The 18,739-nt window shown below is 38.1% G+C and overlaps 1 protein-coding gene across 1 annotated transcript in view; it reads left to right on the plus strand.

Moving 5' to 3' along the window:
- Positions 1-18,739, plus strand: part of MSH2 (mutS homolog 2) — a 126,503-nt gene that overhangs the window by 80,207 nt on the left and 27,557 nt on the right. The window contains exons 8-11 of the mRNA XM_006839430.1: positions 2,796-2,905; positions 14,770-14,893; positions 15,625-15,775; positions 17,857-17,954. Coding sequence (XP_006839493.1) covers positions 2,796-2,905; positions 14,770-14,893; positions 15,625-15,775; positions 17,857-17,954 — 483 coding nt within the window. The remainder of the gene's footprint in view (positions 1-2,795; positions 2,906-14,769; positions 14,894-15,624; positions 15,776-17,856; positions 17,955-18,739) is intronic.

Here is an 18,739-nt window from a genome sequence, read left to right on the forward strand (position 1 = left end):
GCCCTGTGTTTTCTGCTCTGGACCTCACTCCTACTTCCTTCTATCAGAAGTAGGTCAGAGCAGAACAATTCTGTGGGGCCAAGATTTTCAGTTACCCAACAAAAGGTGACCTTTTACTTGGTTCATGAGAAATAACCTTTATAGTAATTGGGATGCCTCGGTTGGGAACTTCCAGGCAACATGGGAGTATTTGTGTAGCAAATGGGGGCTGATCTGTGCAGAAAAAAATCTCACCTGGAAGGCTGATACCAACCAGGCTAAAGAGGTGTAATTTAGCCAATCCTGTAGGACTAGCTGATGAAAGCTGTAAAGAGGAGACTTGGAGAGCTTCCTGGTGGGTGAAATACATCTATGCATCCGAGAGGATAGTACAGTCTCTGAAACATGGAGCTCTGTGTTGGGGACGCTCCCAGACCTTACCTGTACATCTCTCCCTTATGACAATTCTGATTTGTATCCTTTCACTATGATAAACTTTTAAGTATAATACTCTTGTGAGTTTTGTGAGTTGTTCCAGAAAATTATCAAACCCAAAGGAGACTGAGAAGCCAGTGGGTGAGAATAAGACTGTTGTGTGGCATTTGTGACTGGTTTCTGCCTATTTGACAGTCTAAACGGATGATGTCCTTGTATATTTGTTTGTTTGTTTTTAAATACTTTGATTGTGTATTGAGTGAGTGAAGGCTTACAGGACTGATCACCATTTTTGCATTCAGCAGATCATTGTAATGATTAACCCTCCATGCACCCTTAGCTAACAGTATTTACCTCTGTTACACACACACACACCCCTTTTTTTTTTTGAGTACACATACTAATTTAAATGTCCCAAGGGCACATTTTGTAAGCCAGGCTCCTGTCCATAGACACACTGCTTTTCCCAGTCTATGGTCCTATAATATACTGCTGTTATACCTCTAAGCCATTGCCTCCGCCACTGTCACTTGTTATCATTAATTTTCTGGTTAGGATTCTCAACTCCTCTCATGTTCTTCCCTCTTGATGGTCCTAGGGTTCACTGTTCCTGAGATGACAGGTAAGCTGCTTCCCTACAGCTTTTGACTCTTAAGTCTCTTGCTTCCTCCTTTGATATGTAGGTCTTTTATGGCATTTGCTTTTAATAGAGTTCACTTTTATCAAAATTAAGAATGTGAACGAGGTACAGCAATTCAGTAAAAAAAAAAAAAAAAAATTTAAATGCTGGCAAATATTATAAAACCTGCATGTATACTATGTTTTACCAAATATCTTAATGTAATAAAAAGAACAGTGGCCATTAAGCCAAATACATTGCCAGATTTTACTGTAAAATGTAATATAAAATAGTAAAAGACTGAGGAAAAAAATCATGCATGACCCAGTGCCACTTCTGTATTTTTGTTGACATCATTTTTCTGCTCACCAATAGTCTTTGAGCTAATTCACAATAAAGAACCAGACGTAGCACAACAGACAGTATGTGGGCAAAGTGTTGTTTATAGACTGTCTAAATGTTTCACACATATGTACTATTTTCTAAATATATGGAGATGCTTTCGTGATTAATGATAAGACATGGATTCTTATTATAATTTTGCTGATTTCGTGTTTTCATCATTTTCCTAAATCATAAATTACTAAAGTTTTTGGAAAAGATTGGGAACTGTTGCTTTGGAGCAAATGTAGTATGCTATCACTCACAGAATTCCAAGGCAATTTATTGGAGACCAGAAAAAGCTTCATGTTGTTATAGATAATAATGTTGTTGTTAAGTGCCGTTGAGTCAATTTTCGACCCATGGCGACCCTGTATAGTGTTCCCAAGGAGCAGCTGGTGAGCTTGAACTGCCAACCTTGCAGTTCAAACAGCTTTTCAGTCTGGCGCATTAACCCATAATGCCACACCAGGACTCGATATAGATAATAATACTGTTGATAATTTCTATTGATCTTTTATGTGTAAGTAGTTTTTGCATATAGTTATTTATTCCACTTCTGAATAGCTATTGTTATTATTCCCACTGTACAGGTTAGGAACTGATTTACAGAGTCAGTAAGGAACAGAGCTGGGATTATAATCCAGGTTTCTGGCTCTTAATTGAAAATTATGTCCTTCACAGTATATGCTCTTGCTTAAAATAATTTCTCAGCCCATACTCAAATTGTTCTTAGTTGTTGAGACAGCTCCAGCTTATGGTGAACTTATGTGTAACAAAACGTTGCCTGTTATATGAAAATGGTCCTGAGCCATTTTCTTCATGATTATTGGTATGTTTGAGTCCAAATACTCTTACATAGCATCAGGCAAAGTTCCATTGTGTAACCTCATATCAAGTGAAGTACAATATTATTAATGGGAATTAGGAATATAAGGTGTTATTTTAATGGCTTTGATGTTGGGTTATTAAGTGTACAAAGAAATGAAATCCACTTAGATGTAACTTTTATCAGCTTTTCTCCCTTTTGGAATTTTGGTGTGGCACTGTAGAATAAACTGTATACAGGGTCGTTATGAATCAGAACCGACTTGATAGCACGTAACAGCATCAGCACTTCTCTTTGTGAAGGAGATTACAGATTGGCAGGGGAGACGGTGTTTTATTAGTAGCAACTTTGGGTGCCAGATCATCTCTCCTCCTATAAAATGAGAACTAAACACTGAATTTAAGAAAGCACCCTGAGAAAATAATAATGTTGGTGACCTCTGTGGTACTGTTTGTGCTTATGGATCGAATGATGCTTCTTATCTTAGTATGACCTGTACTATTCTGTTTCTTAAAAAAAAAAATAGAACATTTTATTTTTGCTTTCTTTTAGGAAAACACCAGTCATTATTGTTGGCCATTTTTGTGACTCCTCTTATTGATCTTCGTTCTGATTTCTCCAAGTTTCAGGAAATGATAGAAACAACTTTGGATATGGATCAGGTATGCAATATGCTTCTTATGTCAAATAGCAACATATTTTCGAAAGGCAAAGCTTTTGACTCATAGTGATCCTGTTTAATAATGTTTCTGAGGAGCAGCTAATGAGCTTGATCCACCGACCTTGGAGTTGAACCCAACCTTGCAGTCCAGCACATTAACCCAGAGTGCCGCAACAGGACTCTTCATGCCTTTGTAGCCCCCTCAGTTTTGATACATTTGTTTTTACTATCAGCCCAGAATTTTGTCACTGCATTTATAAGTAAAAGTCTAGTTCATAAAATAGTAGCAATTTTGTACTTACTCATAGTTTCAAGCATCTTTATCTTTCTTGGATCAAGTTCTGGTCAACTGGCCATCCAAGCTAGGTCAGATGGGTAGTAGTTACAAGTTTGGGAGTCCACTCAAACCTCCCAGCTGGCCACTTCACTCAGCCCTAGCCCCAATAGGGGCTAGATCAGTGCTCATTATTCAGGCTTTCCTGTGTGTGTGTGAGTGAGTGTGAGTGTGATTTCTTAACACCAGTTTGTTTGTACCCTGTCTAGTACTCAGGCATTCATTGGGCAATGTGTGGTCAAAATTTGGTTTGTATCTTTGAAAATAATTAATAGGTTCTTAAGATTGGTAGCTTCTCCATGTGTGTACAGGTTCTTGGTTAAAGAGTTCACACTGTAGCTGTTGTCTTATCTGTGCTGTTACATCACATTCACAGCCTGCCCATCCAATTGTACTTAAACCCATTGCCACTGAGTCAATTTCAACTCAAATCAACCCTCTCAGAGTAAAGCTGCCCTGTAGGGTTACCAGGGCTGTAATATTTACTGAAGCAGATGACCACATCTTTTTCATAGAACGACTGGTAGATTTGAACCACTGGCCTTCTGTTTAGCAGCTGAACACTTTAGTCACTGTACTACCAGTGCTCCCACCAGATGCACAGGCCCTCTCTTTAAGGACCACTGCCTCTCTCCACTTTGGGATAGTGAAAGGTGTCTTATTGCCACAAACAATGTATTTCATTATGTGCACCATCTACTGATGGATATTATCCACTGCTATGGCATTGTGAGTTAATGCACCAGACTGCAAAGCCGTTTGAACTGCAAGGTCGGCGATTCAAGCTCACCAGCTGCTCTTTGGAAACCCTATACAGGGTCGCTATGGGTCGGAATCAACTCCATGGCACTTGACAGCAACAACATAGTAATTACGGGCCCTCGTGTGGAGCTATAGGATAAGCAAGGGATTGTTAATGGCAAGGTTGTTTATTCAAACCCATCAACCACTGGTTGGAAACCTTGTAAAGAGTTGCTATGAGTTGGGATTGACTTGAGGTTAGTTAACAACCAATGATAATTACCAGCACTCATCTGTTAGATTATCATACTATAGTGACTTGTGTGTTACTGTGATTCTGGAAGCTATGCCATCACTATTTTTAATTCTACCCATGGTGGACAGGTTTCGGCACAGCTTCCAGATTAAGACAGAATAGGAAGAAGGAGAGGCGGACCACTTCTGAATAGTTGTTGTTGTTGTTGTTGTTCTTATGTGCCATTGAGTCAGCTCCAACCCAAGCAACCTTGTATAGGGTTTCTTAGGAGCAGTTGATGAGCTTGAACCACCGACCTTGTGGTTCAAACCAACCTCACAGTCCAATGCATTAACCCACAGCGCCACACCAGAACTCTAATAAGAACCCTATGAATAGCAACAGAACATTTTCTGATACAGTTGTGGAAGATTAGCCTTAGGGTTGGAGGTGCTCAAAATACAATTTGAAATGAGTTGCCTTCTCAAAATAGAATTGATCTTAATGGCATGGATTGATCAGACCTTTCCACACCTTAATTTGCTTATCAGATACAGCTCAAAAAGAACAAACAGCTTCAAATGTCCATTAACAATTTGAACAAAATGAAACACAAAAATCAGTAAAAACTGGGCATTGGTATTGGCAATTTTGAATTGGACAGTCATGGTTTACTATGCAGAGAACAACAAATTGAAGAATGACATCATATTCATCATCAAAAGACATTTCAAGATCTATCTCGAAATGCAATGCTGTTTGTGAAAGGTAATATCTGTGTACCTACAAGTTGTTAAGTACTCTCTAGTCAGTTCCAACCCATAGTGACCCTGTATAGGGTTCCCAAGGAGCAGCTGGTGAATTTGAACTATTGGCCCTGTGGTTCAAACCAACCTCGTGGTGAAGAACTTATCCTATAGCACCACACCAGGACTCCCTACAAGGAAGACCAGCTAATCCCGTTTATTCAAGTTTATGCAGTAGTAACTAAAGCCAGTGATGATGAAATTGAAGACTATCAACTTCTTCATTCTGAAATTGATCAAACATTCGATCAAGATGTATAGCTAATTACTGGTGATTGGAATGTGAAAATTGGAAACAAAACTGAAGGTTCAGTAGTTGGAAACTATGGTCTTCGTGATAGAAATGATGCTGGAGATAGCATGATAGAATTTTACAAGACCAGTGACTTATTCATTGCATATACCTTGCTTTTCAATAGCATAATGACTATACACATGCATTTCACCAGATGAACTGCACAGGAGTCAAATTGACAACATCTATGGGAAGAGATGATGGTTCTATATTATCAGCCAAACAAGGCCAGGGGCAGACTTTTAAACAGATCATCAATTGCTCATATGCAAGTTAAGGCTGAAGCTGAAGAAAATGAAAGCAAGTACTTGAGAGCCAAAAGAAGGCCTTTAATATGTCCACCTGAATTTAAACCAACAGATTTGATGCATTAGATAGTAATGGCTAAAGACAAGAAGAGTTATGGGATGACATCAAGAACATCACACATGAAGAAAACAGAAGATCATTAAAAAGAATAGAAAGAAAATACTCATGGATGTCAGACAAGACTCTGAAACTTGCTCTTCAGCATATTGGTGTTAAGCAAATGGAAGAAAGAAGGATACAAAAGAGCCAAACAGAAAATTTGAAAGGGCATCTCAAGAAGACAAAGTCAAATATAATGAAATGTGCAAAGACCTGGATTGGAAAACCACAAGAGTATAACACACTCAGCATTCCTCAAGCTGAAAGAACTGAAGAGAAATTTCAAGCTTTGAATTGCAATATTGCAGAATTCCAGGGGTAAGATATTGACTGATGTACTAAAAACAATTAGTGTTCAATGATTTCCGTTGACAACATATCAAGAACTAGTGGTATTGAAGGAAAGTGTCCAACTGCATTAAAGGCATTGATGAAAAACAGCTCACCAGGAATTATTGAATTGTTTCACCAAACTGATGCAGCGCTTGAAAGTGCACAGTTGACTATGCTTCTAAATTTAAAGGTAGCTACATGACCATCTGATTGGAAAAGATCTATATTTATGTTCATTCCAAAGAGAGGAGACCCAACAGGAAATCCTTGAACAATATCATTAATATCAAATGCAAGCAAACTTTTGCTGAAGATAAGTCAAACACAGACATTCATGCCAGATTCAGAAGAGGACATCAAAGAATATCACTGCTGACACCAGGTGGATCCTGGCTGAATGAAAGTTCCAGAAAGATGCTTCCTTGTACTTTATTGTCTATGCAAAGACTTTCAATTGTGTGGGTAATATAATATGGATAATATTGCCAAGAATAGATATTACAGAAAACTTGATGGCACTTGTGAACAACTGGCAGTCTTTTACACAGAACATGGGAACCCTGATGATTTAAAATCAGGAAATTTTTGTGCCAGGGTTGTATCCTTTGCCCATACTTACTTGATCTGTCTGTATGCCGAGCAAGAAATTTGGGAGCTGAATCATGTGAATAATATCAGGATTGGATTGGAGAAATACTGATTAACAACCTATGATATGCAGATGATGCATCCTTGCTTGCTGAAAGCCAAGAGAACTTGAAATACTACTGATGAAAATCAGACTGTAGACTTAAGTGTGGACTACACCTCAAATGTAAAGGAAATGAAAAACCTCATTACTGGACCAATAAATAACACGATAAATGGAGAAAGTTTGAAGTTGTCAGAGACTTCTTTTTGCTTGAATCTCCAGTAAGTGCTCCGTAGTCAGGAAATCAAATTTGCATTGGCATATTTGCTGCAAAAGACCTCTTTGATGTTACTTTCAGAACTCAGGTGTACCTGACTCAAGTCATGACATTTTCAGTCGCCTCCTGTTCATGTGGAAGTTTGACAATGAATAAGAAAGATTGTAGAAGAATCAATGTGTTTGAATTATAGTGTTATGAAGAATCTTGAAAATATCTTGGAAAAAGTACAGCCAGGTTAGATTTCATCTTTGGTACTTTGGACATATTACCAGGAGGGGACAGTTGATAGAAAAAGATACCACGCTTGGTAACGTTGGAGAGTCTATGAAAAAGAGGAAGATGCCCAACTAGATGTATTGACACTGTGGCATTTACAGTAGGCTGAAACATATCAACAGTTTGAGCATAGTGCAGGACCGGGCAGTCTGTCGTTCTGTTGTGCACCTAAAAGCAACACCACCATGATAGTTACAAAGGAGCTCTGGTGGTGTTGGGTCTTAGGCATTGGCCTACTAACTGTAAGGTTAGCAGTTCAGCTGCTCTGAGGGAGAAAGATGAAGCTGTCCTACATCTAATAGTAATATGGTTACTATTAGAATCAACTTGATGGCAATGGTCTTGTTTGGTTGGTTTTATGATAATTAGTAAGGCAGTTGTTAGTGCCATTGAGTGGTTATAGGGTTTCTGAAGCAGTCAGTCTAGTGCCGATTTTATAACATCACACCAGGAGTCCTTCTAAGGCAGGTTGATAAAATCTTGTGTATTCTTTATGTTGTGATTTTTTATTTTCTCCCTCTTTTTTTAATTCACACAATATTACTACATGATCTTTTAGATATATATATGTATTTGACATGAGAAACGTCAAACAAAACATTCCCTCACAGATTATGTACTAGTTTATGACCTATTGTTTATAGTTTTTATTTAGTGTGCTTGGGAGTGATACTCAAAATATGAGGATGTAAATCTTAAAATGTTTCCCTTTTTTGATGCTTTTGTCATATAAATGTATTAGAGCAAAGACGTACAGAGGCAAAGCTAATAATCTTTGCTTTTTCTCCAGTAAAGAGTATGTATCTGGTTTCTTCATTATCCTGACTTTGCCTGTTGTGGCTTAAAAACATTTCATTTGATAATGTGAAATACTTAAAGCCTGCCTTTAAATGAGAACTTACCCTGTGTAGGGGTGGTGTTCAGCATTAGTTTTTGATGATGCTGTGTGATTAGTTAGAGTGCTGTTCCATTTTTCTAAGATTTATAATTAGTTAGATGTAGACTAGAAGAGGGTCATTTGTCCTGTTTGCTGTCACTTTTTTAAAAAGTCTTAATCTGAAAGTGGAGCATTAAGGTTAAGGGTTAACCCAATGAAATGTTACGTTGTGGGTTTCTCTTTTTCTCTGCGTTGACTATTTGAATATAACTTCAAATATATAGTTACATCAGGATATTTTTAAAGCTTATAATGATAGTTTGTAGGTAGCTGAAAAGTTAGTACTTTGGCTCATGTAATTAAAAGTCTAGGCGTTCTAGTGGGGTTGTAGGATAAGCACTGGACTAAGGACCTCTGGTAACATAGTGGTTACGAATCGGGCTGCGAACCGCAAGGTCAGCAGTTCGAAACTACCAGCTGCTCCATGGGAGAAAGGTGAGGCTTTCTGCTCCCGTAAAGATTTACAGCCTCAGAAACCCTGTTCAGGGTCACTATGGGTCGGAACCGACTCCACAGCACTTAACAACAGCTAACGAGGAGATTGGCAGTTAAAACCTACCAAGCAGCCTAAAGTAGAAAAGGAGCTATAATTATGTACAGTCTCAGAAACCCTATCCCTCTGCCCTTGAGTTGATTCAACCTTGTAGCCACTCTGTAGGATTTTGTTGTTATGGTTTACAACTCATAACAACCCTGTATAGGGTTTCTGAGGAGTGGCTGGTGAACTGGAATCACCGACCTCCTTGCGGTCCAAACCGACCTTGTAGTCCAGCACATTAATCAGGAGTTTACCAGGCTATAAATCTTTACAGATACAGAAACTCTCCTTTTTCTTCTTCAAAGTAGCTGGTAGATTCAACCTGCTGACTTTGTGGTTAGCAGCCGAACTCAGAAACTCTGTACTGGGTCACTGTGAGTTGGAACTTAACAACAATAAAAATTGTAGAGCTAGGAAAGAAGATATAATTTCTTGACCCTCTTCTACCTTTTAACATTTTTAGCTGGTTCCTCTTTTGGTTCTCGGATTGCTACTTGTAGAAGTTGGGGCAGTATTCCAAGATGATCCTTACAGTTTCCCTTAATGGGACTGTTTAAGCAGTGCTTCTAAGCAGGGAAATATAAGAGGGCTTCAGAAAGTTCATGAGAAAAAATTCCATTATCTTTTCATTTCATTTTTCCATGAATTTTGTAAAGCCCCATCATACAATATTATGATTGGTTCAAGGTAACCTGGACACATTCTTAAGAGTTAAGTTGTGGTTGTTAAGTGTTGTTGAGTCAGTTCTGACCTGTAGCAACCCTGTGTAGGGTTTCCAAGGAGCTGCTGGTGAGTTTGAACTACCGTCCTTGAAGTTCAAACTGATATAGTAGTCCAGTGCTTAACCTACAGCAGCACACCAGGACTCCAGTGTAGTGCTGTGGATTAACGTGCTGGACTGCAAGGTCATTTTGAACCTCAAGGTCAGTGGTTCACGCTCACGAGCTGCTCGTTCTAAACCCTATACAAGGTCCTTATGGGTCAGAATCGACTCGATGGCACTAACAACAACAGCATAATAAAAGCTTGAAATGTCTGGCTTACAAACTTTCAAGAGTGCGCTTAGTTTGAGAATGAGATGATGGGTAAGGTCGAATCCCCACTGAATAGTTTTCCTCTTCTCCAGATGGGCCTGGTGAAGGTGATGGGGGAGGATGGAGATAGGAGTCTCTTGATTCAATAGTGAGTAATTGGTATCATGATGAATGGCTATTGTCACAACTATAAATGTAGAATATGTGAAAGAAAAAGGGGAAATTGTTAATCTTTGATTCCAGGGACAGAGGACTCTAGGACCATCAGGAGGAAAGAACATGAGTGGAGCATGGGATCCTAAGCAGAAAATCAGAGACCAAAGCAGAGGCGTAGTTAGATGGCATAGGTACATAGCGCAGCTGAGAACTCTAGACCCAGGGAATGAGAAAGGCTGTGTGTCTTTTGGTCATTTAAACATAATATTTTCTGTATTTCAAAACTTTCTGTATATCAAAACAAAAGGGAATAGAGGTAAATACTCTTACTGATGGTGCATAGAAGAGGGGATTATATTATAATCAGTGCAATGAACCAATGATTGTTTGAATATAAAACTGATGATCTGCCCTGTGAACTGTCACTCAGTTTACAATTAAAGCTTAAAAAAAATTCCTTATGAAGTAGTTCTGATACGTTTCTGATGTTACATTTTTTGGCTGTTATCTTGATGATTTGTTTGAGGTACTCTGTCTTGTTTGTAAGCTGAAATCGTCTGTTTCTCTCCAACATTGTGTTACGCTTATATTTAGTTGGTGATCGTATATTTGTGTGTTCTTTGTCAATCACCACCTGTGTCTTGGTAGATGTGGGAGAGATGGGACATGTGAACGCAGTTCTCTGTTTGTGTAGCATAGTTCAGGTTGGGCCCATGGACCTTCAGAAGCAGAGACTAACAGAGGCTGCCCAGGGGGGAAGGGACACTGGCTGATAGTTTAGCAAGAGCAAGGATTGATCAAGCCCCCATTGCCAACTTCTAGCCTTGTCCTGTGCCCACGGGCCACTGTACCAGCAGTCACTCACAAAAGCTCAGGATGGACTTGTTCAGTCCACCTGTTTTTCTTCTCTTTCACTGCTCCTGTTCTGCTTCCTTTCCCAGTCAGCATTCATTCCATCTCTCTGCCCTATTCTTGAGTGCTCACGGTTCCAGGATCAGCTTCTGTATGTGTTTCACTTGGTCTCCCATGTCTTTGTTGCAGAGGGTCAGCTTAGGGCATCTGTTTACTCTGCCATCTTGCCCCAGCCCATTGTGTTTTCTTGTCTATCTATAATCTTTACAGAAGCAAATCGCCAAATCTTTCTTCTAGGAACCATCAGATGTATTCAGATTGACAACCTTTAGGTTATTGACTAAGTGAAAACTAAGCACCCAAGGACTTTTATGTCATGATGCTGTCAACATAAATAAGGCACACTTGTAATTCCTCGTTAAAAATTCATTAATTCTCTGGGGAGTAGATCTAATATGTTATTGCTATTAAGTGCTGTTGAGTGGGTTCCAACTCAGAGTGACCCTCTACAGAGTTTCCAAAGAACAGCTGGTGGTTTTGAATAGTGGACCTTGTAGAACAGCTGGTGGGTTTGAATAGTGGACCTTGTATTTAGCTGTCCAATGCTTATCCTTCAGTGCCACACCAGAACTCCTAGACCTAGTATGTTATTAAGTGCCTTTGTGTCTGTTACATCCCACAGCAACCCTGTGTAGCGTTTGAACCACTGATTTCTTGGTTAGCAGTCCAGTGCTTATCCTACAGTACTAGGGCTCCTAGTATGTTGTTATTAAGTGCTGTAGAGTCGGTTCCGACCCAGAGCAACCCTGTATGAGGTTTCCAAATAGTAGCTGATGAGCTTGATGTTCAAACTGTCGTGGCAGTCCAGTGTATTAACCCATGGCACTGTATCAGAACTTCTAGTATAGAACCTTATTTTTTTGTGTTATAAACTCTCAAACTTGTCTCAGGTTATAAGGTGAATTCATCCCTTCACTGTCATTGTAGATGTCTGTGATGAATTTAGGCATTTAAATTCCATGACTCAGAACCACTTTGAGGAAACCTCAGTTGTTTCCTGTGTGATTTCTGGAAGCTTCACTAACTGTTTCTAGCTGTGCACTTAGGAGCTCGTGATATGAAGGGAACAGCAATTTGCATGAGTGACTTGGTTAGTTTTCCCCTAAGCTTAGTTTTGTGTAGAATGCTTCAGATGTTTTTGTGACTGCTTTCCATAAATCTTAAAGATTTTCTCGTTTCTAAGAAAATGTAGCTTAAAACAAGGTTTTAAAAAGACAGTGATTTTTCACACATATACAAAATAAAGACTTTCAGTTAGATTTTGATGAAGCATGCTAAATTTAGCTATAATGCATTTGGACAATAATATCTTTTGACTCCACCTCACTTCTAAACTACCTCCTTATCTGGCATTTTACATTTATGATAGTGAAAATAGTAAAAAAAACAAACAAAAAAAAACCTGCCTGCTCTGTGCACTAACCTGGGTTTCCTCCCTGCCACTGGCCTACAGAGCCACCCATGTCTGTCAGGTGCACAGCTGAAACAACCAGCTCTCCAGAAGGCATCTTGTCAGTCCCATCCCCAACTGCTAACCAAAAGGTTAGTGGTTTGAACCTTCCAGCCTCTCCAAGGGAAACAGATGTGGCCTTCTGCTTCTGTAGATTACAGTTTGGAAACCCTATTGCATTTCTACTGTTAGGTATAGAGCTGTGGTTTCTTTGTAGTGAAACAAATGCTCCAGTTCTTTAGGACTGTTCTTTTTGCCTTAGATTATATTTTGCCTGATATTAAAAGAGCTATGCCAGAGTTCTTTCATTTCATTTTTTATATTTTTCTTTTTTTCCCCAACCTAAGTCCTTTTGATTTAGGCATAAAAGCGTATAATAGCATTTATTTTTAAATTTAATCTGATAATTTTTAGCAGTGGTAAATTTAGTCTATTATTATTGTAATTACTAATTTATTATGATTACTGCTATATTTGGTTTTATTTATTCCAAATTATTTCTTGACTTAATCTTCTTACTTCCCCTAATTCACTTTTTCTTATTTGCTTTTATATTGGACTTTTAAAATTCTATTGTGTCTTCAACCTTAGTCCCTTTTCCATTCTATCTCTCCCGCTGTCTCTCTTTCACACACACATACACTCACTTGCTCTGACACAGAGGTTGGGAAGTTATCCTTGCTTTTATTTTTAATATATATACTTTACCTGTCAGTATCTTATTTATTCAGAACAATACTAAGACCATAGGGTTTAATCTTGTTCTATCTCTTCCTGTGCAGTTGGATACAATGGCTGTGTGTTTCTGGTGATAAGTGGGTGATACTGTTGGAAAGATAGCCTAGTGTTCATGTTTACTAGACTACCTAAATGGGAAGTTTATTTTATTTCCTAGATTGCTGGGGGTGCTAAGAGTGATGTATTGCTAGAGGATACCCAGTTCATTGCATGACCATTAGTAAGTTAGAACCACTGCTCACTTTCCCAAGTTCCACTCAGATCTTCCTAGCAGCCCTGTTGAAACAATGTTCTACTGTCCACCCATCCACTGCCATTGAGAGTCTGACTCAGCAACCCAATAGTATGAAGTGAAACTGCCCCATAGAGTTACCAAGGCTGTAATCTTTACAGAAGCATACTGCCGTATCTTTCTACCACAGAAAGAATAGCACTCCAGTACTTAAACCACTGTGCTACCAGGGCTCCTTCCCTCTATCCACAGTACTCCTTTATCTAAGGAAGAAAAATTTTGGATACTCACTTAATTTTCTTCTTTCTAAATTTATTAGTAAGACCTTCAGGTTTTGTTGACTCACTAGTAAGTAGGTTTTTGGAAGATCGAATGAGGATAGGAGCTTGGCATGACTGCCTTGTTCTTTGGGAGAGGCCAATTCTTTTGCGTAGTTTAATCTACTATTGTAGTAGTATCCCCACCCCACCCCCCAAAATTATTATATGTCTTAGCCCTTGTTTTTAGAAAATCTTTACTATCTGTTTAAATAACTACAAAACAGTCTATCCTTTTGGTGTACCATTGTGCAGATGTGATTTCCTAGTTTTACTGTAACAGATAAATCTGTAAAAATTGTATTAGTCTCTGTGTTGTTTTGCTTCTGATGCATTGTTTCCTTAGATTTAATTCCCGGAAAACATTTGCTATGTCAAAGAGTATCGGTCTTTTAAAAAAAAAAAAAAAAAAAGGTTATGCCAATTTACACTGCCGCCAGATAGGAGTGTACTCATTTAGTTTCCGCAGTTAGTGTTTGATAACTATAGGGTATTGTCTCAAGATTGCTTCAATGTTCATATCTTTTATTATTATGGGGCTCTTAGCATTTTCCTCTGGGTTAGTTTGCCATTTTGCTTTTCTGTTAGTTGTACGTTCTGTTCTTTGCCTATTTAATGACCCTGGTGTTTTATTACACATGCAAATACTTTTATAAAAGAAAATACTGCTTATATACATATATATAAAGATTTGATAGAAACAAGGGGTACGGCATAATTCCCCGATAATGTAATTGTTGCTACTTAAGAGTTTGATTCCAAATATTTTGTGATTGTTTTACCATTGATAATCTTTTAGATCTGTTTTCCAGGGAAATAAAGTACTCAGCAGTATGTTTTAAATCATGAGATTTTGATGCAGAGATTTCCAAGATACAGCCTTGGTTACGTTATTGAATATTTATGGTGTTTTGAACATTGTTTATGAAAAATACAAATGAAAATAATATTATTAATAACCTATATACCTGGTATGGCTCTGTGGGTTAATGTGCCAGACTGCAAAGCCGTTTGAACTGCACGGTCAACAGTTCAAGCTTACCAGCTGTTCCTCGGAAACCCTCTGAAGGGTCGCTATGGGTTGGAACCGACCTGAAGGCACTTCACAAAAACACAACATGTACCATTAGTACTGTATCTGTTTTCTATGATTAATTCTTGCACATTTAAAGTACTGGACTTTATAATTGAACCACCCTGTTCTGTTTATAGGTAGAAAACCACGAATTCCTTGTAAAACCCTCTTTTGATCCTAATCTAACAGAATTAAGAGAAATCATGGATGACTTGGAAAAGAAGATGCAGTCAACATTAATAAGTGCAGCCAGAGAGCTAGGTAAGAGTGGTTCCGTTTGGTTTGAATCATTCTTTTGTTTACTTCTCAATGTAGTCATTCATCCTTGGTTCTCTTTCATGTCATATCCAGTCAACCTTCATATTTAATAAGTTCTCAAGTTTGTTCATTGTGCTATTGCTGGTTGCAGACTGGACTGTTGGGATCAGTAGGGTTATCATTAGCTGTCTTTGTTACTGAAGGCCAGGTTTTTCTTACTAATCCATTTTAGTCTGGGAGCTCTGCTGAAACATGTTCCATATTTTAGCAACACACAAGCTCCCACTGATACATGGGTGGTGGCTGCACAGGCACATTGATTGAAAGGTAGAAATTCTGTTCCTTGAGGAGTTTTAAAACCCACTGTCATTGAGTTGAGCCAACTCAAAGTTACTGTAAATCTTTCTGGGAACATACAGCCCCATCTTTGTCCCATGGAGTGGCTCATAGGTTTGAACTGCCGACCTTTTTGTTAGCAGCCTAGCTCCCAGTGTCAACACGGCTCCTTACAGTGCTACCAGGGATTTTATAGATATCCTTAACTTGTGTAGTTTTTGAATGAAGTGAAATTTTAATCTTTTCCTGTTAGATAATATTAATAAAGACTTTTTAGTATACTGTCATGTAATCAAAAGATATTTTTCACTTTTTGGTTTAATCATTTTAAACATTTACATTGGAAAATGTCTGTAGATATTTATGTAGTATTGTTTCTGTTTTTCCTGATCATGAAGGCTTGGAGCCTGGCAAGCAGATTAAACTGGATTCTAGTACACAATTTGGATATTACTTTCGAGTAACCTGTAAGGAGGAGAAAGTTCTTCGTAACAATAAAAACTTTACTACAGTGGATATCCAGAAGAATGGTGTTAAATTTGCCAACAGGTTTGTTAAGCCTGTGTTATATTTTTAAGATGGAACTAAGCTATTCCTTTTTTATAAGGACGCTATGATTTATTGTTCACAGATAAGACTTAAATCTTGTTTCTTTGCAAATGACTAGTTAGATGTCATAGCACCACTTGAAAAATAATTTATCTTACCCTCACTGACTGAAGTAGTACGTTGACTTTATTTTTAACATGCTATTTTTCCATTTTATGCCTCATTATATTTTGTCAACACTTAATTGATTGTATGACATTCGTCTTAAAATTACTTTTTCTTATCTATTAAGGGCTAGTTTTCGCTATGTCTCTATCTTAGTTTTTTCCACATGCCTCATTTTTCAAAGAAAACTTTTCTGTCCTTTGTCAAATTAAAACAAAATCTAGTATCCCAATTGAACCCACCACTTAGGGAGATGTCTTCCAGTTTAATGAGGCCAGTCACTAGATGACAGCATTGTTAATCATATTCTGCCTTTAGCCTTGCTCATGGATGTCAGGAAGTTCCTGAGGGCAAATAATTTTTAAGTGAAAGAAGAATTGCAGGTAAACCTATGAAACTGATCACCCCCATCCCTGACAGCTTCTTGCTTTCACTGTTTTCTTTTTTTTTTTTTAATACTCTGTGACCTGAAGAGTGTTTATGGGTCTTACCTTTCTTTCTGTACTATACTAAAGCCTATGGTCCTCCCTACTTCCACCCCTCTTGAATATTCCTGATGGTTTACAGATATCTTCTGTACATATGCTCTTCATCCATTTAGTTAACAGTAGTTTGAGCATCGATTATGTACAAACATTATCTTAGGTGCTCTGAGTACCATTCTAATAATGAAAACAGTGTTTAATTTTTCCTCACGTTTCTGAGATAAATGTTGCTGAGTCGGTTCCGACCCATAGCGACCCTGTACAGGGTTTCCGAGGCTGTAAATCTTTACGGGAGCAGAAAGCCTCCTCTTTCTCCCGCGGAGTGGCTGGTAGTTTTGAACTGCTGACCTTGCGGTTTGCAGCCCGATTCTTAACCACTACGCTAATAGAACAGGTATATATATTCCCTTACTTTATAGATGAAAAGACTGAGAATTCAGTTCTCGGGAGTCAGTTAGGCAATAAGTAGCAGTAGATACATAAACCTAGATCTTTTGTTTGGTTGTTGTGACTATTTTCTCCTCCCTCTATTACTATTTCCCCAATGCTTTATATACCCTCTGGTTCCAGAAATACACATATCACACCTTAGATAAGACAAAACTTTGGGAGGTTACAACGAGGATGGTGTGTCATATCTAAAAAATGTTTGAACTGAATGGCCACAGTGGTATCAAAAATTTTGACAGGTGTGTTCACGCATTCAATATGCTTGCTATATATCTGACTCACTGATCATAACCTATTTCTTCATATCTATCCATTATCTATCCATCATCTAATTAAAATCTAAAATCTGCCTTTAAAACTTTCCCTTTGTTGTTGTTGTTTTTTTTAACTACTTGCCTGTGTTCTGTTCTTTGGCTAACCCCATCAAGTTCACAGTTGTTACTTGGTTATCAGTTGCCTCCCCCTGCTGATAATGGTTTGAGCTTCTTTCTTTTCTCTGTGGCCCTCCTCCTGACTTTTTGTTCTTAATTCTCTCAAGTCATTTTCATTGCCCCTTCAAATTTCTCAGTAAGGTTTCATTTTCAAAACATTTCCCTTATTTTGATAACTTTCAATATCAAAAGGATATTGAATGTTACAGTAATGAGAATTACCATGTTTGTGTTAAGGAGGAAAGTGGGGACTCCATCTTAAATAGGGCTGTAGATTACTTTCCATCTAAGTATTTTATAAAAGGCACAAATAGAATTTAAGTCAAGGAAGTAATTATAGCAAGACTTGTGCCAATGGGCTATTCCAGATAGCATGAAGGGAGTGCTAATGACCTGAATTCTAGCCACATCTGCCCCTAATACGACTTGTCTGTTTTCCAGTATAATTACTATTGTGCTGATACTTCTTGGGATGCTTTGAATATATAATACATATTACCTCTAGTAGATGTTTTAATATTTTTAATAAAACTAGGATCTTGATTTGCAGTAAATTGACTTCTCTGAATGAAGAGTATACCAAAAATAAAACTGAATATGAGGAAGCCCAGAATGCCATTGTTAAAGAAATAGTCAACATTTCTTCAGGTAAAATTAACAGAACCAATACATTAAATGCTGTGAATGGGACTTAATTTAAAATTGGGATATTTGAAATGTGGTTTTTGTGTGTGTTTTATATGTTAGACTACCTATAAAATAGTTGTTGTTATGTGCCGTGGAGTTGTACACATTACATTATGGTAGGAAAAGTAATTGAAAGTTACCCTTGTGCATATAAAGACAAGATAGTTCAGGCTAAGATGTGGAAATGCCCTGGAAAACCAAGATGTACAGAAATGACCCAACTTCCACAGCTACAACAGTAACATGGAAAGGAAACATCTAAGGCTCCAGGCATTAATACCTTTGGTGACATGCAGGCTCATTTTCTGGGTCGTAGAAATAAATCCCTTTGAAAAATAAATATGAATTACACCTGGGAAAACCTTTATTTTGAGTTCTGTGTACCATCTTACACATTTGCAGAATCCATTCTAGAGGTACAGTTTGAAATGATTGTCTCTTTGTAATGTCTCTGATTTTGAGAAAGCACAATTTGACATTGTGGTATATAATGTATATTTAACCCAAGGTTAGGCGGTGTTAGGTTAAACTGGAAGGCTTTGCCTACCATCATGTGCTCTATTTTCTGTAACCTTCATTGAGACTTCCAAAAATATGTAATTAAGAACCACCTTCTCCCTGCCTTCCTCGGATGGCGGCTGTTTATGCTGGACGTGTGGCCAGAGACGGGTAAGGATCACGTGGAACCTCGGCTACTTAAGACAGAGACATTGCCATGCTGCAATGAGTCTCAATGACTGGTAAGA

The sequence above is a fragment of the Chrysochloris asiatica genome, unplaced genomic scaffold, assembly GCF_000296735.1.
Source record: "Chrysochloris asiatica unplaced genomic scaffold, ChrAsi1.0 scaffold00024, whole genome shotgun sequence".
NCBI classification, from domain to species: Eukaryota; Metazoa; Chordata; class Mammalia; order Afrosoricida; family Chrysochloridae; genus Chrysochloris; species Chrysochloris asiatica.